General features: G+C 39.1%; 1 protein-coding gene across 2 annotated transcripts; it reads left to right on the top strand.

Annotated features, from left to right (window-relative positions):
- Positions 1-135: 135 nt before the first annotated feature.
- Positions 136-20,512, top strand: RECQL (RecQ like helicase). Of its 2 annotated transcripts, none has more exons than XM_042834930.1 (15): positions 136-252; positions 3,528-3,600; positions 5,629-5,826; positions 7,890-8,069; positions 9,476-9,582; positions 10,542-10,740; positions 11,401-11,567; positions 12,095-12,176; positions 13,900-14,048; positions 14,134-14,251; positions 16,418-16,556; positions 16,938-17,029; positions 18,648-18,867; positions 19,518-19,647; positions 19,793-20,512. In XM_042834930.1, the coding sequence occupies exons 2-15, from the start codon at positions 3,585-3,587 to the stop codon at positions 19,979-19,981; spliced, it is 1,986 nt and encodes a 661-aa protein (XP_042690864.1). In that variant the 5' UTR covers positions 136-252; positions 3,528-3,584; the 3' UTR covers positions 19,982-20,512. The 2 variants fall into 2 exon arrangements, with proteins under 2 accessions (XP_042690864.1, XP_042690865.1); XM_042834931.1 differs by having other exon boundaries at positions 145-242.
- Positions 20,513-22,426: the final 1,914 nt, after the last annotated feature.

Here is a 22,426-nt window from a genome sequence, read left to right as displayed (position 1 = left end):
AAGTAGGGGACGCAGGGGAGGGGTGGAGCTTGGGAGCCGGCCGGCAGGTGGGAGGGCGCGGCAGCCGTGGGGTGCCTGTGGCCGCGTGGGAGCGGGCGTAGCGAGGCGCGGTCAGAGGTTGCGCGCGTGGTCGCTGCGGTTCCGTCACGGGCCTCGGGAGCTGCGGGACTCGCTACGCTGAGGTGGGCGCTGCCCGTGTGTCTGCGGAATGCTCTGCCCGCAGGTGGTGCACGCTTTTCCCTGTGAGTTCAGGTATTTTTCTGTTTATTTACTTATTTTTCTCACAGTGAGATGTTATGGGCGTACGTGTTGGGGTTTTATTGCTGAGTGAGGGAGCTGTCTCTAAGGAAGAGTGTTATTGTGGGTTTTATTCCCTTCGTATTTGCAACCATAGAGTGCCTTGGGCTGGAAGTTCCAACCCCCGTCACGGACAGGGCTGCTGCCTACCAGCTCAGGCTGCACAGGGCCCCATCCAGACTGGCCTTGAACATCTCTAGGGATGGGGTATCCACTCTGGGCAGCCTGTTCCAGCACCTCACCACTCTCATAGTAAAGAATTTCCTCCTGATGCCCATCCTAAATCTTCCCTCCTTCAACTTAAAACCATTTCCCCTTGTCCTGCAGTTATGTACCCTTATAAAGAGTTGATTCCCCTCCTGTTTGTAGGCTCCCTTTAGGTACTGAAAGGCTGCAATGAAGTCACCTCACAGCCTTCTTTTCTCCAGGCTGAACAAGCCCAGCTCCCTCAGCTTTTCTTCGTAGGAGAGGTGCTCCAACCCTCTGGTCATCTTCATGGCCTCCTCCGGATGTGTTCCAACAGCTCTGTGTCTTTCCTGTGCTGGGGGCTCTGAGCCTCAATGCAGTACTCCATAGGGGCCTCGTGAGGGCAGAGTACAGGAGAACAGTCATAGTATATCTGAGTTGTAAGGGACCGATAGGGTTCATTGACTCAAACACAACTGATCCAATGTGGTGGATCCAATGCTCAAACACAGACTTGCACTATTTCTGTCAGTGATTGCATATACCAGGTGTGAATTAAATTTATTTCTTATTTAAAGAAGAGATGTGGGGGGAGATGAATGAGTTCTGAAAGACATGGTTTATTCTTTTCCCCTCTAACAAGAAACTGGACCAGGGCACACCAGAAATGCCACTGCTGTACCTGAGCCCTGCATTTACAGCAGCTGCAAGCTGATTGAGAAAGTTTTCTTCCCATCCTTTTTTGTTATAGTTAATAATATTATTAGTAATAGTATTATATTATAACACATTATTATCTTTTAGAGCAGATCTGCTATTTCTGTGGGGCAAGATAAGGAGATCCCTTTACAGAGCTCTTCTGGGTACTTATATGTGCATGCATGAGAAAATACATGCATGAGAAAATACATGCATGAGAAAATACATGCATGTGTTTGTTTGATTCTTATCATTGGTTTTGTGGGTACAAAGGTGGCAAAAGAGGGGAGAAGGGACAGAGCCCCATTGTGGAGCACAGCAGGTTTTGGGGGCTGCAGCTTTGGCACCATCCTTGACCCTGTTGGATGTGTGGGTGGGAACATTGGAGCTCTTTCCTGTTCTTGTTTCTATCTCTAGCTCCAACACAACCTATCTCCATTTCCATTACTACCCATACCATGAAGTCATGCACAATCCCATGCTCATCCCTCAGCTTCGTAGGGCTCATGTAGAGCCTCAATCCATGCACAGCCCCGTCTCGTGCACAGTGCCATTCCCAACAGGATCTCTACTACATCCCTGTTCCATGCACAGCCCAGTGTTCAAACAATCCCCTCCCTTGTTCTGCTGGCCACCCCTCTTGATGCAGCCCAGGGTAACTGTAGGGATGCTTTCCTTGATAGCATCTTATTAGCATTGCTCTCTTAGAGTTGGACTGAGGGGCTTTTATTTGAGGCTGCGTAGAAGGTGGGGTAGGAAAACTGCCAGTGATGGGACACTGATTTAAATCTTCAGGGCCACAAGTGACACATATCACTAACATGCCTTGGGCATGGCTTAGCAGCCTTTCTCCATTCCAGAAGGCTGTTTAAGTAAGGGTATAATGGGATGATTGTAGTAATTTTTCTGTTTTTACAGTAGGGTACAACTGCCTACAGGGTAGAATGCTTCCACTTGTGTTTTGTCCGCTTATGGCTTGTGAGATATGAGTTTGTCTTTATTCATTGTCTTAAGAGCTGCATGTTTGATAGTCAGATGGGTTCTTTGCTGGCAGTGTTGGTACAGAATCAATTATAAGGTATACTGAATGCTTCTTTTAGAGGCAGGAGCTGAACTAAAGACTTGTAAAGCTTTAGCAGCACAAGGGGTTACTTTCCTCGGTTCCTTTCATTCACTTCCTACTCTTTTGATAAGAAAATGTTTTATGCTTAATGAGCTATCAGCATAGTGATGTTTGTGATGATTGCATTTATTTTTGGAGAATAGAAGTATATTACACTTACTGGTGTATTTCAGTTCCATAGCTACTTATTTTCCAGTGTCAATTCCATAGCTACTTATTCTCTGCATGTCTCTACTTGCCCTGTGCTTGGAAGAAGCTAACATTTCCAAATACTTTTGTGCAAGTGGCAGGTGATGGAGAGAGGACTGTGTGACTTGGATTTTGTAGGAGATGTGGACACGCTGCTGAGTACTGTCAGCTTCTCTGTGAAGTGTGGACCTTCAACTTCTAAAATAGAACATCATCTGACAAATTCAGTCCTTTATTTGCATATTTTTTTTAAATACATTTCTGTCCTATTTGTAGGAACTGAGTAAAATATCTCTTGCTTTAGGATTAGCTTTAGTGAAGATCTTCTGAATTCTGTTACACCTTCCCTCAGATTTGGCTTCTGCATATATACAATAAATCGTTGAGAATTACCCAAGGTTTAGAGAATATTAAGCTTCTTAAGATTTATATTACTAGTATATACTACAACAAAGGGTGTCATTCAAATGTTAAGCCAGCAATTAGATTTCTAAGTTTGTCTCATTTATGATCTAATCACTCTCCTCTGAACCAAACTGTCTTTCTACTTTCTCCTGGAACATCCTCTAAGTGTTATTGTGGGTATTTTTTAATGGATGCATTGTAATTTGTTCTGATTTTTATGTAAAGTAGTCTTCAAACAGAATTGAAAAAAAGGTAGTTCTAATGTGGGTGAATGACTTGTCTAAATTACACCATGCATCTGTTAAAGGGATGAGGAAGACTTCCATAAAATTTTAGTCTTGGTCAAAAGTCTCTCAATTCCATTTGGAGGATCTTTATAGCTTAAGGCTCTGTGTAACCTTAAGAGCTGTTTATAACTTCACATCTGTGTGAAGTCTCCTACACCTTTAGCAGCAAGGGAAAAAGTGTGTTGTCGTATAGTTTGGTTTATTTATTATAGTTGGGTTAAATGTACCAGTGCTTAACCTGTTCTATTAGCACCTCATATATTGACAAATTGCTTGCAGTAAATCTGCTCTAACTTTAGAAGGATTACTAATGAAACTGTTCTTCTTTGTTTTATTCTTAGTGACAGTTACTTGGTTAAGTAAATTCTCCTGAGGATAGCCCTCTGTATTCTCTAGAGATGACAGCTGTGGAAGGTAATCCAAAATTAGCACTCTGTGTTCATTTTGCTGTCTTTTGGTTAACAGACATGATCACCTGATTTATTGATTGTTATTTATAGGAATTTGATGTATGCAGAAAAGAGTATCAGATCTATGTTGTTATACTTGAGATTCGAAGAGAAAGATGTCTTCATAGAGTAATAGAATAGTTTGGGAGGGGACCTTTCAAGATGATCTGGTCCAACCACCCTGCCATGTTTGTGTTTTTTTTGTTGGTTTCTTGTTTTTAAACTGCATAATGTTTTTGTTTCTTGGAATAAAAACTAAAATTGAAGTTGATTTTCCAAGGGAAATACTTAGCTTTAAGTGTATTGAAAATATGCTTCATATTATAAAACACTTTCAGCTCCTTCCTGCTGAGTAACAGTGGACTTATGGACAAATATCCTGATTTTGTGCCATTTGTAAAGCTTTTTGCATGTGAAACATTTTTCTTCCTGTAAGCAATTCATCATATCTGCTATGTTTGGACCAAGCCTAGTATTTTGGAGGAAAAAGAAAAAATATTTTTTATGCTTTTCTAGCCTGGCTTGAAAATGATGGTACATGATTGACATACTGTGTTATTACTTCTTCATTTTATGGGGTTGAGTTCTAGAGCACAGCCCATAGAATCATATAATTGCTCAGGCTGGAAAAGACCTTGAAAATCGAGTCCAACCACAACTTACCCATACTACCCTAACTCTACCAGCCTTCTGCTAAATCATGTCCCTGAGCACCACATCCAAACTGTTTTTAAACACACCCAGGGATGGTGACTCAACCACCTCCCTGGGGATCCTATTCCAACACAACTTTCACAACCCTTTCTGTAAAGAAGTTTTTCCTGATATCCAACCTAAACTTACCTGGCACAACTTGAGGCCATTTCCCCTCATCCTGTCACCAGTGAGAAGAGACCAACCCTGCTCTTGCTGTAAGCACCTCTCAGATATTGGAAGAGAGCAGCAAGTCTCCCCTCAGCCTCCTTTTCCTCAGACTAAACGACCCCAGTTTGTTCAGCTGCCCCTTCACAAGCCTTGTTGCCCTTCTTTGAACCTGCTCCAGCACCTCAATGTCCTTTCTGTACTGAGGTGCATAAACTGAACACAGTACTCAAAGTGAGGCCTCACCAGCGCCAAGTACAGCAGCAGGATTACTTTACTGGTCCTGCTCACTGCACCGTTCCTAATACAAGCTATAATTCACATAGAGGCACATAAGGATGTGTAGAGACAAATTCCTGCCAAAGTTTCACTTATCTGAGTCAGGCATTTGGGGATTGTTTGCTTCAGCTCTTTCAGATTTGAAGAATGGCTTGTGTTCACAGAAAGCTTTTGTCCTCCATGTTCAAACCTTGACATTTAGCAAATGCTCTGGATCTGCACAAAAGATAAGATGTGAGTGCATAAAACATAGCATAAAACATTCCTGCTAATGTCTCTATTTCCATCTTCAGAAAACTTTTGCTTTGTGAGGTTAAAGTTGATTCTTATGTGTAAATGCAGTCTTCTAAAAATGTTTTAACACTGAGCTCACGCTGAAGCTACCTGGAGTACTTCTGTGTTCATTGTAACTCTTTAAGCTTTATTATCAGGCAGATGCAATTTGCTTTTCATTTCCCAACCTGTATCTGCAGAAAAGAAAACAATGGCAAGTATTTCTCTAGAGAAACTCCACTTCTGAGAAATAAGATTGTGATGTACTTTTTTCTCTATTAATCAGTGTAGCCAGTGCTAGTGTTGCATATCTCATACACTGTATCAGAGGTGACAATGTAGAGTACATAAGTGCTTTCATACAGCCTGCTAATATATGAAATACCTCGTTAAGCATTGTGAAAAATTTTTACATGGTACGTACAAAAATTAAGATGTTGTAATCTTACCAGTGGGATTAGCGTGCTGTCTTTTTCTGTAGATGCTCTTGGTTTGTGTTTAATTTTGATTGTTCTCAATCAACATGTGAAGTACATTATTCGTATTAATATTTTTGCCTCTGCCTTGTTTTTGTCGTCAGTGCTAGAGAATGAATTGCTTTCCATTGAAAATGAGCTGCAGGCAGTGGAGATGCAGATTCAGGAGCTGCTGGATAAACAGCAAGAACTCATTCAAAAGAAGATGACGTTAAAAAAGCTGATAAAGCAGTCCTTGGGAGAGTCAGCAGCAGGGGGAAGTAAAGAGACCGAAACCTCAGTTGAGGCGTGGAACAAAACAGGTTTGCAAATATTCTAACATAGAAGCCATTTAATTTAGTAGGGGTAAAATGTGTTTGTGCAGAGCTCTGTTTGAATAGTGATACAGTTCCATTCTATTTTGTTTGTCTGGGTGGCCTACCATCTTACACAGGATAATCTTGTGCTTACTTTACTGGGCATTTAACACTAATCTGAGTTCTTCTAGGCTGAGTTCTAGTGTAGAAGAATGGCCTTTAATAACTATTGTCCTGGTTTCACCTGGGGCAGAGTTGTTTTGTTGTTCGTTTGTTTTTTTTCCCCTGTCTGGTAGGATGCTATGGTTTGTCTTCGAAAGAAAAACAATATCGTTAACTCACCAGTGTTTAGTTGTTGCTGAACAGTGCTATAAACAGCCAAGAGGGTTTCAATTTCTTATATTATCCTGCTAGGAAAGAGGGCTGAAGCTGCACAAGAAGCGGGGAGGGGACAGAACTGGGGCAGCTGACCAAAGGGATATTTCATACTACATGACATCATGTGAGGAAATTATAGAACTGAGGGGAGTTGGCTGGGGTGAGGGATGCTGCTGTTCAGGGGCTGGCTGCACAGCTGTCGGCAGATGGCGAGCAATTGTTTTGTAAATCACTTGTTTTGTAAATATGTATTACATTGTTATCATTTCTATTATAATTCTCCTTTTCTGTTGCTTTTCTTCTTAGTAAATAGTTTTTATCTCAACCCACAAGTTCTACTTTGCTTTTTTTCCCAATCCTCTCCCCCATCCTACTGCGATAAGGAAGTGAGTGAGCAACTGTGTGGTGCTGAGCTGTCTGTTGGGTTAAACCATAGCAACTGCTCTTATTCTTTTCCTGATGCAAAGTCACAGCTTAATTGTATTTGCAATAATAATCCAAGAGTAAACCTGGATACATTGCAGTGCTTGTTTTTTGATTAAAAAATAAACAGGAAATAATTATTCTGGATGTTTTCAGGTTTTATTGATAACAATCTTGCATTCTTAAAGTTGCTTCTTACTGTCTCTGTTTCTTTTTGCTTGAATGGGTAGGACACCAGTGGTTTTAGTGTCGGTTTTATACCTCCACTATCTTGCCTAATGATGCAAATTTGATAGATGCTGACTTAAAAAAAAAAAAAAGTATAATGTAGAAAATGTTAGCAATGTAGACTTAGTTCAAGTTACAAATGCCCCATGGTGGTGTGAGGGCTGCTGTTCTTTTGGAAGTGCTGTTTTTCAAGTGAACATTAATTGAAGATCTGGATGGCTGGTTGGTTTGGACCTCGTTATGACTAGCAAATTCAATTAAATCTTTTCACTATCATTTTCCTCCTCTTTAACTTTACTGATTACTGATACTGTGTAATTTCAGATCAGTGCTATTGAACAAAGTTATATATTTCGGGGGTCTTTTCTCCTGTGCTTTAAAACTTAACATTTTTTTCAATCAAGTGCTGTGTTTGTATGTACTGAATAAGAAGTGTAGCAAAATTTGTTCTCAATATAGAGCCTATTGAAATCAACGGGAGGCTTTCCTTTTTCTCACGGAGCCCTGGGACTTGGCTATGATCTCTGTAAATTAAGGAAGCAATGCTACCTCAAGTCCCAAAGCTTATTATCTCTGGAATATATGGAACAAATGATAAACCTGCCTTTATTATCTTACTTGCAATGACTGCATTTGTATGAAGGAGGCATTTGGGCAACCGTGTAGTAAGGCTGTTGTAGGACTCCATGTCTGCTTTTGTTTATTTTCAGGATGGGCTTCTTGTTTCCCTTTAATTTTGTAGTAACCAATTGACTTAATCGTCAGCATTTTAAAGTGCTTCATCTGTTTGTGAGTTTTTAGCATTAGCATGTAAATGAAAGCCCGTAGTCTTGAGGTGGATCAGTTTGCATTTACATAGGGTTTTCAAAGGTACACCTACTAGAAATTAGATTATACAGACTTGGTTTTTGTGCCCTTACTGAGTCTTTGAAAACTCTTGCATCAAAAGGTGTGTCACGTTCTACTCTAGTTACTGTATATGTAAGTTACCCTTGTATTTTAGGAAAATGAGTAAAAATGCGTTTTTTTGTCCTTTACAGATTTTCCATGGTATGAGAAGATAAAAACTGCACTGCAAAACAAGTTTAAACTCCAGAAGTTTAGATCCTTGCAACTTGAAACAGTAAATGCTACAATGGCAGGAAAGGATGTATTTCTTGTCATGCCTACAGGTGGTGGGAAGAGCCTCTGTTATCAGTTGCCTGCTGTCTGTTCTGATGGTATGTATGAGGAGGAGGGGCCATGTATAAACAACTGAATTTAGCTTCCCCCTTACGAAGTTCTTCGGAGAATGCATGTTGCATTGGTGTCTGATCATAGAATCATGAATGTTGGAAAAGACTGCAAAGATCATCCAGTCATCAGCCCATCCCCACCAACCCACTGACCACATCCCTCAGTGCCGCATCAACACGGCTCTTGAACACTTCCAGGGATGGTGACTCCACCTCCTTGTGCAGCCTGTGCCAGTGCATCACCACTCTTTCTGAGAAGAAATTTTTTCCTAACGTCCAACCTGAACCTGCCCTGATACCTGACATTAAGCAAGAGAAAAAAGAGCAAATATAAGAGAGATTTACTGGAAATATTTGCGTTGCTCTTTTTTCTTTTTTTTTTTTTTTAAGGAGCAGCCTTAAAATAGATGAGCCTTTTAGATGTGAGTCAAATCATTTGCATACATTCCTGTCATTACTTCATATTTTTAAACACTGGAAGAAGTTTTTTAATGTTTGTCACTATATTTTTTTCTTAAGCTTTTAATTTAATATACAGATTACTCTGTATTATCATTACTTCAGTGGTGAGTGGAGACAGGACAAGGGGAAATGGCGGGAAACTGCAGCATAGGAAGTTCCACACAAATGTGCGCAAGAACTTCTTTACAGTGAGGTGACGGAGCACTGGAACAGGCTGCCCAGGGAGGTGGTGGAGTCTCCTTCTCTGGAGATGTTCAAGACCTGCCTGGATGCCTACCTGTGTGACCTGCTGTAGGGAACCTGCTTTGGCAGGGGGGTTGGACTCGATCATCTCTGGAGGTCCCTTCCAACCCCTACAATTCTGTGATTATTAATTATTCAAATATCGATAACTGTTATTTTTCTGTATTTTAGCTCCAGATTATTTGAGAGAGGCTTTGTGCATATATAAAACAAACAAACAAAGAAAAAAACAACAAAAAACAAGTATCCAGCTGTAGTTTTTAAACTTCTTTTGGAAAAAATAACACTTCTGACTGCATGGAAGCTTCTTTATTTACAAAGATCAAGCCTATCACTATCTAGCATTGCTTAATTACACGTCACCTCATGACACAGCTGTGAATTTAACTTGCTTTGTTTTGTATGTTAGCCCTTATACTCTGCTTTTTGCATCTTAGTTCTAGATTTTAAGAGAAGGTGCATGTCATAGTCAGTTGATCAAATGTCCCTGACATGTGTGACCATGCACTTATCAGCTATCTAGGAGAGGAATCAGCTACTAGCTATATAAAGTTTAAGCTCCTATTAGGCAGTTCTAACAGGACAGGATTGATGCATTATTTATAAAAAAAAAAAAAAAAAAAGTGTTAGAAGTGACAGCATGCAAACTTAATGGTTCAGATGTCACAGATAATTTATTATTACAGGTTTTACACTTGTGATATGTCCTTTGATATCACTTATGGAAGATCAGCTCATGGTTTTGGAACAGCTTGGCATTTCTGCAACTTTATTAAATGCTTCAAGCAGTAAGGTATGTTTATCTGTTAAGATTTTATGTCCAAGCTCGCATCTTGCCTCTGTTTGTTATTTATGAACACTGAATGGCACAGTTTTAGCAGCCAGTGCTATCAACAGAATCTTGCTAGCTGTGTGCTGTGGTATGGGTAACATGAATGAATTTATAGCATTCTTGTTTTAATAACAAGGGCCATTTAGACCAACAGCTTTCATGGAATAGGTAGATTACGTGGGGCTATTTAAAGGATGTGCAGTACCTTTGGCTGGTGTTTATTTTCTGTCTCTACTGCATTTCTAGACATGAAAGAAGATTGGAGGAGGTGATTTTGTCTGCTAGTGACTTCTTGAGCAGTGCAGGCTTTTACATGCAGCATTTTGTCTTCCCTTGGGATGGTAAATGTTTAACACCAAGGGCAAGAAGTATTTTATTTCCCAGTGTGTTATTAGTCAATTACTTTTTGCAGTGATTTTTTTTTTCCTGACTACCAGAAGGCCATGGTCATTAAATTGCACGTGACAATGGATTTGATGGCTTAGTGGCCTGATGCTACTTGCCGGACTTGCAGCCAGCTTTCAGGTGGAGCATATTGAAAATACAGTAATACAGGTTACAGCTGGGAGTCCTTGTTGCGTACAAATAATTATTTTATCCTTGTAGTATCACAGGCTTGCTTGATACATTATAGTTTAATGGGAAAATACTGACAACAGATGCTGAAGCAAAAACAAAAATTGAATAGTTTTGTTTTTCAGACTTATGTGAAAGATTTTCCAAGTATTAAAATTAGTGTTTTATATATATAGTGGTCTTTTGCAAAGACTTGCACTAGTGGTAAATACTGTGTTACAGTTTATCTCTCTGTTGGTTACCTTCTGCAAATTGTCAATAACCTCTTAGAATCCCAGCGATAAACAACTTCAGTGTGTTGTCCTAGTTTCCCCACGCCTGATTTCTCCTTTTGTTTTGAACAGGAACATGTGAAGTGGGTTCATACACAGATGCTAGACAGAAATTCACAGCTGAAGCTCCTTTATGTGACCCCAGAAAAGATTGCAAAGAGCAAAATGTTCATGTCAAAGCTAGAGAAAGCTTATCAAGCAGGATGTCTTGCTCGCATTGCTGTAGATGAGGTCCACTGTTGCAGTCAGTGGGGCCATGACTTCAGGCCAGGTATGCTCCTTAGAAATCCAATTTGCGGGGTTGTTCAGGCATCAATAAATAATAAGTTAGGCCTGAAATAAAGTTAAGTGCTTTCTTCATATGTTAAGTAAATAATTCCATAGTTAGGTATGACAGGAATGTGTGTTAGCTCAAGAACTTCTGTTCATAAGCGACTCTATCCTTGTCTGGTAGCTAGATTCATTCAAGTTGGGGCTATTTCAATATCCTTTTTGGTGTTAGTATTCTGAAAAAACTGCTATTGAAACTGTTTTTGGATATCATCTTGAATAAAGCCCATGCAGTCATCTCTAGTCTTCTGCTAGAGGAAAAATGTGCAATTTTGTAGACCAGTCTTTAGCACTCTAGATGAGGTAAAGGATCTCATTTTGGGATGCAAAGTCTCGTGTTCTGTTAAGATAGTTAGGTGATGATAATGCCTTTGGAATTGATAAAATACATTTTAATTGCTCATAAAGAAGTTTGAATCTTTCCTTAGTATACTCTGTTCTGTTTATCCAAATTCCACATTTCTTGTTTATTAGCAAAGCTGTGTTTACAAAAACAAAACAAAACCCAACCAACAGGTTTTAAAAATACCTGCAAAGTAATCTGTATGTTGTTTAATGCAGTGTAATAATATTTTAATATTCTTTTTTTATTCTTGCTCAGACTACAAATCCCTTGGTATCTTGAAAAGACAGTTTCCCCTTGCTCCCTTGATTGGATTAACTGCAACTGCTACAAATCATGTTTTAAAGGATGCTCAGAATATTTTACACATTCGGAAATGCATTACCTTTACTGCATCTTTCAACCGGCCTAATCTTTACTATGAGGTATGTCTGCTGAAGTGCATCACAGCCATATTATCTTCTGTAAGTTACAGCTGATGAACTTCAGGATAGATTGCCAGTTACGTGTATTATTAATGTCTAGTCTGCAACTGAGTGGCAGTGCTCTTTAATGTCTTCATCTGGATCTACTATCATTTGCATAGGAACATGGGCTGCCCTGATCTTTCTGAGCAAGGCTTAGCAAATAGAACCATATACAGGGGAGGGGCAGACGAGCAGTTTCAGGCTGCTGCAATCTGTTGGGAAACGTCCTATCATTACAAAAGGCATGAATTAGTGTGTTGTGCTGCACTGTATGACAGTGACTTACTGTTCTTCATGGCATCTTAGTTTTCCTTTTCATCCTGTGAGCTTTTCAGATGTAATCTGACTCTTAGTAATGAGAGTGTAGCCGTTTTGGTTAAATGACAGAACAGTTGTATTTACAGTGCTTGGAGAAGTAGGATAAAAGCATTGTTTTAACAGATTGCTTGCCAACCTCTCTGGCATGTGTGTATTATGTTTTTGAGGTTCGGCATAAACCTTCAAATAATGAAGATTTCATTGAGGACATTGTTAAGATCATTAATGGAAGATACAAAGGGCTCTCAGGTAAATGATATAAAACCGTACTATTATAAATAGCATTTAGCATTACATGAATTGTTTCAAGTGATCCTTAAACTTACAGAGAAATTCCAAATTTAGTAAGATCTGTACCTTGAGTAATCACTCATTCCATTCAATAGTGTTTAATTTTTCTTACAATTAATGTCTGTTTTAATACTTCAGAAGATACAGTGTTGATGTATGTAGAACAGTGCTTACACAGGTAAGAATAATAGCAATTTTTAAGACTGTAAAAACAAGTCAGAAAAGAGGTTCTCTCTATGCTTTTAATTCATGCATTTCCCATGTATTATCTGTGTTAATATACTTAGTAACAATTTAACAACTCTTTTTTGTGTTTGATCATAATATTCATGTATTACTCAGTGCCCAGAATGGATGGATGAATGGTGAATTGCACTTGTTGTGATGAAAGCAGAACTGTAAAAGCTGGACTTTGTGCATTCAGTAAATTATGAAGGCTGCTCCAAAAGTAATGCCTCCTATTCTATTATGTTGGCCCATGACATCTAAGGCATTGGTATGGCAGCTGAATGTGAACTTTCCCACCAATATCTTGTCACATTTTGTTGCCCTAAAGCAGATGGGAGCAGAGGGGCAGTCTGATAGAATGGTGTCTGACTTGGAAGTGTGTATAAAGCAAAGGTGTGGCACTGAATTCTTCCATGCAGAAAAAAATGGCACCTGTTGACATTCATCAATGCTTGCTGAACATTTATTGAGACCAAAGAATGGGTGTGAGCACAGTGGAGGTGGTGTGTTTCAGCAGTGGTGACAGACCACTGTTCTGAAACCATGTTCTGAATGGCCGTGCACATTTTTATGAATGTGTCATCCGGTTCTTGTTCAATACTGGAGAAAATGCACAGCTAATAGTGAGGACTACTTTGAAAAATAGTGTTTTGTATTGGAGAATTCAACCTATCAAATAGTGTTATTGTGCTCTTTGTATCTGTTGTAGTTTCCATGGTAATAAGTAGGAGAAATTACTTTTGGAGCACCCTACATATATAGCGCACATCAAAAGTAATATATTTACAAGAGCAACAGATCCCAGTTTTCTGGAGCAGCAGTCTTTGCTTGTCCTTGATGTACAACTTTGCACCTGTGTATACAGGGCAGCTCTCTGTATACAGAACTGTACTAAGAAGATGAAAAACTGCATGAGTTAGTGTATCATCTTAGGTTTAGTCCGAATTGACAAGAAGTTGATTTATCTGAAATCTCAGATGAGATGTCAGATGCCGTAGGAGTCTTAATGGGCCCCTATAGTAAAGGACTACTTCACATAAGGACTAAAAAGCATTGTCTTCCTTGATCATAATCGCTGCCATGATAATGCAGATTGGAATCCATTTTTTCTCTTTAACCTACAAGCTAAAGCTGTAAGTTGAACTGTTTTTCTGTACGGTAGGAAAAAAGCCCCAAAAGGTAGGTAAGCCAATTTTTTTTTCCTAAATTTAAGAAGCTTGACAGGAGAGCTTCTGTGTTGCTTTTGACCTATTCTGTCTTATTCAGATTGATTATTTAAATTCCTCTTGTGGCTACCAATACTGTATACTGAATAGGCACAAAGACTATTTACTGACTAGTTATTTGTAAATTAATAAAACTTTCACAATTTCTTTCTTCTTAAGCATTGGGGATCGTAGGGTGTGTTTGTTTTTTATGGCATTATAATAAGGCATCTTTTTCTTTTATGCAGGAATTGTTTACTGTTTTTCTCAGAAGGACTCTGAACAAGTTACCATCAGTTTGCAGAAACTAGGAATAAAGGCAGGAACTTACCATGCAAACATGGATGCTAAATATAAGACCAAAGTTCATAAAGGATGGGCAGCAAATCAAATTCAGGTTAAACAGATATTTTTCACAGATTTGTGTCTCATGAAAACAAATTGTAACTTGGTACCTTGATGGTTTCTCAACCTTATTTCAGGTTGTAGTGGCAACTGTTGCTTTCGGCATGGGAATTGATAAACCTGATGTGAGGTTTGTAATTCATCATTCAATGAGCAAGTCAATGGAGAATTACTACCAAGAGAGCGGACGTGCAGGTATTGTAGGAAACAGCAAAGCATCCCTTAACATCTGTTTGGCTAATAAAATTATGCTTTCATTTCAGACCTACGTGCAGTATTTTTGTCTTTGATTTTAATTCCAAAGTATTCCACCGCTCTGCCCTCCATAAAGATGTTGTAAAGCAGATACAAACTACATTCTTGGATGTCAAACCTCTGTACTGCAGAGTAGCAAAAATAGCTGAATGTCCAGCCCTTTAGGCAGATTTTTGTTGAGTTACTTGATTTTTCTGGCATCTGTGGCTTACCAGAGCAACATGACATTGATCAGACTTGTCACAGAAGTTTTTTTTTCCTTAGCACAGCAACTAGGATGTGTAATCTGCTCAGAATCTCTAGATGATGTGTGATCTCTGAATTTTGCTGGCCACAGAAATAAAAGTGGAACGGAGGGCCTGGGGCAATGAATTTTAAAGATTAATCACTAAATTGTACAGCAGGATTAAATAGCTGGAAGAGCTTTAAAAAATGCTTTTTGGTTTGTTTGTTTCCTGTTTAGTTATTAGCTAATTTACAGCTTATTTAGCTGTATTAGTTCTTTTTCAAAAACAGATTTCACTGTATGTGGAGGAAAGCTTTTATTTTTTTCTAAGGGCCCAAAAGGGCAGTTGGTTGAGATTTTAACTCTCTCTATGGTAGAACATGCTGGCCTAAAAGATAAGAGCCGTCAAAGTTGCGGGAATTTGTTCTTGTTGTTCTGCTTCTGTACTTATTGTGCTGAACTAAAGCTAGTTAAACCTGGCTATTAGTGGAGCAAAGATGTTTGCATGAATCAGCCAAACAGTATTAAGCTATGTGTTCATACTTGTTGGTGGTGTCATTATGGAGAAATATCTTCTGGGACTTTTCTTCATACACTGTTACTGTCCATGTAGCAAAAGTGAAATGTTTTTCTCTGGATTCAAATTTCAAACTCAATTAAGTACATATGCATCTGTCAGCTGCTTCACTCCATGAGTTTATACTTCACATAAATGCTATAATGACTTGAGAATATTTAATTGCACTAAAAATACTTCTATTTAAATAAAAAGGATGTTTTTATTTTCAGAAATCTCTGATAGTCTGAAATCAAAAGAATTTTCTCAGTAGTCTTGAATACCATGTCATATTTTTACTTGAATAATTCCATTATTAGAATTTTCAGGTCTTCATATTACCCATCTCTAGAGTCCCAGTTCAGAGTAGGAAGATTGTACAAAATTCTGATCGGTTCTTTCTGATGTCTGTCTTTCATGTCATGCTAAATGATGACCTCTGCTTACACTAGAACCTGTTTCATTCTAGATAGTGCAGGAGTTAATGTGAATTATAAATATTGTAAAGTCAGGGGTCTTACGGGTGCTAAGTAGTTGTTTCACAGTCTTTATCAGCTCAGGGTGATTACAGTAGGCTTTTGTATGTTTTCCATTACTTAATTTAAATGGGATTTTTCTGAGGGGGATTCTTTAAGTACTGCTACTCATTTGCCTTAACATATCACTTAGTTTATGAAACTTTCCTTTCTCCTCCCAGTTGGCTGCCCAAGTGAAGTAGTTCCTCTCTTTCTTTGTTAAACTCTTATCAAGTATAGGCTCTTTAGATCCTTTCTGCTCTTTGGATCTTGCAAACAGTAGGAGAGTACCCATTGCATCATCAGGAGGAGTGGCCAACAGAAAGATTATCTGAGTTCAGCTGTAGAAGTCACAGTTGGTTTTAAATGGAATATTTTGTTTAATTGTAATTCTCAATTCATTATGAATACCTAATAAGGTATTTGAAGGTCACAGTATCTTTTAATAGAGTATGAATTAGGCTTCAGAATATATTTGGATAGGATTTTCCAAGAGATGTAGGATGAGAAAATGGTGATTGCATTCAATTTCTGTATCACATCAGTGTTATTTTTAGTAGTTCAAGAGTCAGAACCTTCCTTCCTTCCACAGACTTTTCAGTTTGCTTGTGTAGCTGTAAAAGACTGTTCTAGATCTATTTTGTTTCTAGTCTGTATCACGTTGTGTTCTATTGGCTGATGTTACACTCAGTAGTCTGTTACAGTGATGTACTCTATATGAGGCTACAGAAGCCAAAGAAGATGTGATTAGAATTTGTACCGGACTATGCTTAAAGTCTACATCTTTTGTTTGTCTTACTGTATTGCAGGTAGGGATGACCAGAAAGCTGACTGCATCCTGTATTATGGTTTTGGAGATATATTCAGAATCAGCTCAATGGTAGTGATGGAAAATGTGGGGCAAGAGAAGCTGTATGATATGGTGTCTTACTGCCAGAATACGAGCAAGTGAGTTACTTCAGTTGCTTGATTGCTTTGTTTTTAAATAGCATTCAGAGCAGCCTTTCTTGGGCTCAGTCTAAGAATGAGCTTATATTAAAAGATTTATTTCATTCTATTGGAATTGCAAATCATACTTATTCTCCTGCTTTAACCATGCTGTTTACAGACTAGTTTTTATATTAGTGAAAGCTAACTACTTCTCGTAGCGTAACTGACAGAGAATACCGTGTTGTGGTATTTATCTTCTGATTTTCCTGAGACACTTCTTTATGCTTGCTGAGAGATAAAAGCTTACCAGGATAATTTCTTTTCACTACTCCCATGATTTGTAACGCTTGCATATAGATTTGTATTCTATAGCCCCTCTTTGCTCTTCTGTTCTTTCAGGTGCCGCCGGGTGCTCATAGCCCGTCATTTTGACGAAGTATGGGAGTCTGCAAGCTGCAACAGAATGTGTGATAACTGCTGTAGAGAAAACTGTAAGTAATTTGCTTTTACAAATAAAGACAGAGCACGTGGAAAAGTTTTGCTTAAAAATAATCTAGTTTAGAGTGACTGTGAGCAACTTCTGTAAAGTATGCTTGATATATTATCTGTTTTACCCAGTTGCAACTTCTGTTATGGAGATCAGTTTTCATTGACTTTTTGTTGCCAATTACGGAGTATTTAGCAGGATACATCTTTGTACAGCTTTTTGTCTGAGATATCTTTCAGGCTTAGCAGTTCATCTGCTTCCAAAAGTGAATATGAGACTTAGGGGGGATTGGTTTGGGACCTGTTTTGTTTAAGGGTTTTCTTAGGGGTGCAAAAGCTGCATTTCCAGGAATTGTCCTGCTCCTTCCCCATCAACCTGTTCACACTTTGGCTCTGAGAAGGCACAGTTTGTGCTTTTACAACTTGTCTGGTAAAATCTCTAGGGATTTCAGTACTGCGTGCTCATGAGTCCTGCCTGTATCAGCACTGTGCATATGACAGTTGAGCACACTAATGTAGCAAAATCCTGAATGTCAGCCATAATAGCACAGTGTGGGTTTGGAGTATGCTTTTCCTTTGGAGAGAAGTTGGGTTTATAAGTGGGACCATATGGGCCAGACGTACAGGGAGGTTGGTAGAGGAGCTGAAACAAGTCCTGCAGTGTGGTAAAAGAGGATGCCTTCGGTAGAATGCAGTTCTGGTACTTAATTTCTTTTATTGCTTTGCCAGCAAGCATCCTAAGCACTGTTGGGTAGCTAGCTTAAAATACACTGTTGTGGTAATTGTTGCTGTTTTAACTGTCACTTTTTGTGCCCATCCAGAAAGCTGTGAGTCTCTGAAAATGTACAAAGTATTTTTTGTCATGCTTACAAAGTGGAATCCATAGCTTAGACATAGGAAATGCCCTATAAAGCTGAGAAATCATTCAGAAGAATGTTGAGAAATAATTAGTCCTGGGGATCTCTGAGACACACAAAAACACCTTAAAATTTTTTGAATGCTAGATAATTTGTATAAAATGTGGAAAATACCAACTCATTGTCTTCTATCTGTTGTGAAGCATTGCATACTGTAGTGATGAGTACTTGAAAAATTTTACATGATGAAGCTGATTTGTACAATTAAATATATTTTTATCTCTTATTTTGTAAGTGCCTTGAGAAAAGAAACATGCCTTGAGCACGTTCCTCAGTTGCTCTTTGCTCTCTAATCTTTCTATAATAAACATTATAGGTAAGGAAAAGGAATCCAGTTGCAGAACAATGTAATAGCTACTGTACAAATATTATGCCTTGTAAATAAGTCTTTGAAATAATTTATGTGGTTTGTAATACAAACACCTAAAAATATTTGCAGGATCAGAGTTTTAATAATGAACTAGAAACGTAAGTGTAAGTTTGAGTAGAAAAAGTCCCACGTGGACAGAGGAGAAGTTACAGATCAGTTTAAGTTACAGTTCAAAAAAACAAAACAAAGCACTGAAAGCATTGGCATTATATGGCACATAGATTCATGTATTTATAGATGTATCTTTTCATATAGAAGTACTTATATATGTACCTACTTTTCATATGGAAACTAACTATAAATGATTTGCATTTTAAATACTATTGATTTTTGTAGCACTTGAGCAAAAGGATATCACAGAATACTGCAGGGATCTAATCAAGATACTGGAGCAAGCAGAAAACATGAGTGAGAAGCTCACTCCACTGAAGTTAATTGATGCTTGGTCTGGAAAAGGTTTATCAAAACTCAGGGTGGCTGAAGTAACTCCACCAAAGCTCCCTCGAGAAGAACTGGAGAGAATTATTGCCCATTTACTGCTGCAGCAGTATCTGAGGTAGGAAGATTATTACTTTCTTCTCTTACAATTCATAGCCATTTTTAGTTATTGTCATGTTGCTTCCATATAATATTAATGGATGTTCTGTCATCTCCTTCAGAATCATTTAATGTATTTAGCAAACAAACAGGGGATTACCGTGTTTCTATTTGAGTAAGTTAAAACAAGTTGTAGGAACATCTGAAACACTCTCAATTTTTAAAAAGTCTGGGGGCTTCTGCAGTTCTGTAAGTGGAACCTTTAGATCTGCAGGAAGCTTTGTGTTGGAGAAGTCTGCTATTTATAGTGAGTCTTATGCCATGGATAAGCAAAGTAAGTTGGGTTACCACATAGAATTTAAGATAGGACAGGCTGATTAATGTGAGAAGCAGCACTCAAATTTTAAGAAAGCATAGTGAAAAAGTTCTCCTTTTCCAACATGGCTCTATGTTGGGGGGGGGGTGTTTGTATGTGTATAAAAGTCTGCAAACTAAATTATGTTAACTACTGACCAGATGCAGTGACTATCTACTTGGCTAAGAGAAGCAGAATCAAGTTGCTGCCACCTTGAACATCAATCAGAACAATTACTGTATGTGTCCTGTTTTTCCCCTGCACGCTGACTTTGTCTCCAACCTTCTCAAATGAAACCATTTTAATTTACTCAGGGAAGACTTCAGCTTCACGGCATTTGCTACAATATCCTACCTGAAGATAGGACCAAAAGCAAGTCTGTTGAAAAATGAGGCACATGTCATCACAATACAAGGGACAGCCAGCAAGAAAAGCGTTTACCGGGTATTTATATCTGTATTTACATAGAGCTTATTTTAAGAGGTTGGCATCTGTTCAATTTATTTAATATAGCTATCATCTCTTTTGCATGAGAACACTAGAAAAGAAGAAAACTTAGAATTTTAATAGAATTGTTTATGACTTACAGAACAAACCATCCGAGTCTTCAAATTCAGAAGGAAGCAGTGAAAATGCTCAGACTGTTTCAAAGACTACCCAGGATTCAGTGGTGAAGAAGTCACAAGAACGTAAGCGGCACAACTGTGGAACTAACTTAAAAGCAAAGAAGCCTAAGCTTCAAGCAGGGGGAGCTGACCAACCTGTAGAACTTGACTGAGTAACACAGACTGCATTTAGGATCTCATTATTATGTTTACCTCTCCATGGACAGTCCAGCATGTAAGCTCACTTTGTATTTTAATAACGGAGTTTTGTATATGATTTTTTTTAAAAAAATAATTTAAGTTAAAAAAAAGGGAACCAAGTATCTTTGAAATCCTCAAATCTAGCAAAGATCTTCTGGTCAAGAGAAGAATGCTTGATATCAAATAACAGGTGTGTATCTTACAATACAGCAACAACTATAATATATAAATATCGATCATGTTGCATTTCTTAACTCTTCAGAAAATGTAGCTGGTAATAACAACTACAGTAAATGTTGCAGAATCACACGTTAGAAGGGGCTTCCAGCTTGTCCAACGCAACTTCACTGCTCAAATTCAGTTCTCTAAGAACAGCGTGCTCTGGGCTACATCTCACTGAGTTTCATTGCTCCCCAAGGACAGAAATATCACAACACTTCTCAGCACTTGTTGTGGTGTTTTACCAGCTCATAACAACGACAAATAAAAAACAAAAACAGAAATTTCTTAGAGCTTTTATTTCCTATTGTGACTTGTCTCTTGCCTCATGTCCTACCTCTTACTGTGCTCAAGCTGGACCTCATTGCTCCTGTACTCTACCATGAGATAGTTAAAGACAAGATGACAACATTCCCATGTCATCCAGCCTTTTTCTTTTCTTAATGTGGAACAAATGCAATTATCTCCAAGCCACAAGAAAGTTTAGAAACGTTTTGCTGGACTCAGTATATTGCATCAGTTTCTTTAACAAGGAAGTCTAAAAATGAACCCAGAATTGTAGCTATCGTATCCCAAAGGATTGTACTGATCCTCTCTATTCTGCAGCTACTATTAAAGAACTACAGCCTGTGTTTATTGGAAGATTACTGCTTTGTTTCAAAGTTTTTAAGAGCTTCAGTAAGCATGTAAACTATAATGTTCGCTTAGAGATAATGACTGAGAAGTAGAATCATAGAATCCAGAATTGTTTGAGTTGGAAGGGACCCTTTTAAAGTAGTTCAACTCCCCTGCAATGAACAGAGACAGCTCCACCTCAGTCAAGTTGCTCAGAGTCTGTTCCAGCCTGACCTTGAATGTCTCCAGGGCAAGGACATCCACCACCTCTCTGAACAACCTGTTGAGTCCTTCACCACCATTACTGTGGGGGGGAAAGAAGAAAAAACACCAAAAAGCTTCTTCCTTCCATCTAATCTAAATCTCCTGTCTTTTAGTTTGAAACCATTTCCCCTTGTCCTATTCCAGCAGATCTTGCTAAAGAGTCTGTCCCTTTTTTTCTTATAACCCCCCTTTAGAGGCCTTTCGGTATCTATCAGTCTCTCCCAAGCCTTCTCTTCCCCAGGCTGAATAGCCCCATCTCTTTCTGCCTGACCTCACGGGGGAGGCATTCCATCCCTTGGATTGTTTTTGTGGCCCCTTCCTGGACAAACCCCTACAGGTTTATGTTTCTTCTGTAATGAGAACTCCACATCTAGAATCAATGTTCCAGCTGAGGTCTCACCAATGCAGGGGGGAAGAATCACTTCCCTCACCCTGCTGGCCATGATTCTTATGATGCAGCCCAGGATACAGTTGGCTTTCTGGACTGTGAGGGCACATTGCTAGCTCATGCCCATCTCAGCATCTGCCAGAGCCTCAACTCTACCCTCACATCCCCCAGCCTGTACTGGTGGCAGAGGTTACCACAACTCAGGTGCAACAGCTTGTAATTGGATTTGTTGAACCTCATGAGGATCACCTGAGCCCACTGCTTGAGTTTCTCAGAATGGCATCCCATCCCTCAGGCATGTCAACTGCACCTCACAGCTTGGTGTCATCTACAAACTTGCTGAGCGTGCACTTGATGCCCCTGCTGATGACACTGAGAAGATGTTAAAAAGAACCAGCCTGAGTACAGACCCCTGCAGGACACCACTTGTCAGCCAGCTCCATCTGGACATTGAGCCACTGACCACCACTCTCTGGGTACAATCTCAGAACCAGTTCCTCACCCGTCAAATTCTTTCCAAGTTGGAAAGAAGGATGTTTTGGAGGACCTTGTCAAAGGCCTTACTGCAGTCCAGACAGATGACACCACTGGCTCTTTCCTTGTCCACTGAGTCAGTTATGCCATCAGAAAAAGCCATAAGGGTGGTCAGGCAGGACCTACCCTTAGTGAAGCCATGCTGATTATCCTATATAATCTCCATCTCCTCCACGTGCCTTAGCATGGCTTCCAGGAGGATCTGTTCCATGATCTTCCCTGGCACAGAGGTGAAGCTAACAGGTTGGTATTTCCCTGGGTTATCCTTTCTTCTCCCCTGCTTAAAAATGGGTTTTTCAGTCACCTGGTGGACTGCACCTGAGCAGTAAGTAAATGTTATGCTCCCACCAGGTTATAGACCTTAGCACTCAGCTTTTTTCAAGTGAAATTTAGTCCT

This window comes from Centrocercus urophasianus, unplaced genomic scaffold, assembly GCF_019232065.1.
Source record: "Centrocercus urophasianus isolate 14NV4802_14NV808 unplaced genomic scaffold, USGS_Curo_1.0 seq_5, whole genome shotgun sequence".
Classification (NCBI taxonomy): domain Eukaryota; kingdom Metazoa; phylum Chordata; class Aves; order Galliformes; family Phasianidae; genus Centrocercus; species Centrocercus urophasianus.
This window is presented reverse-complemented; position numbering and strand designations above follow the sequence as displayed.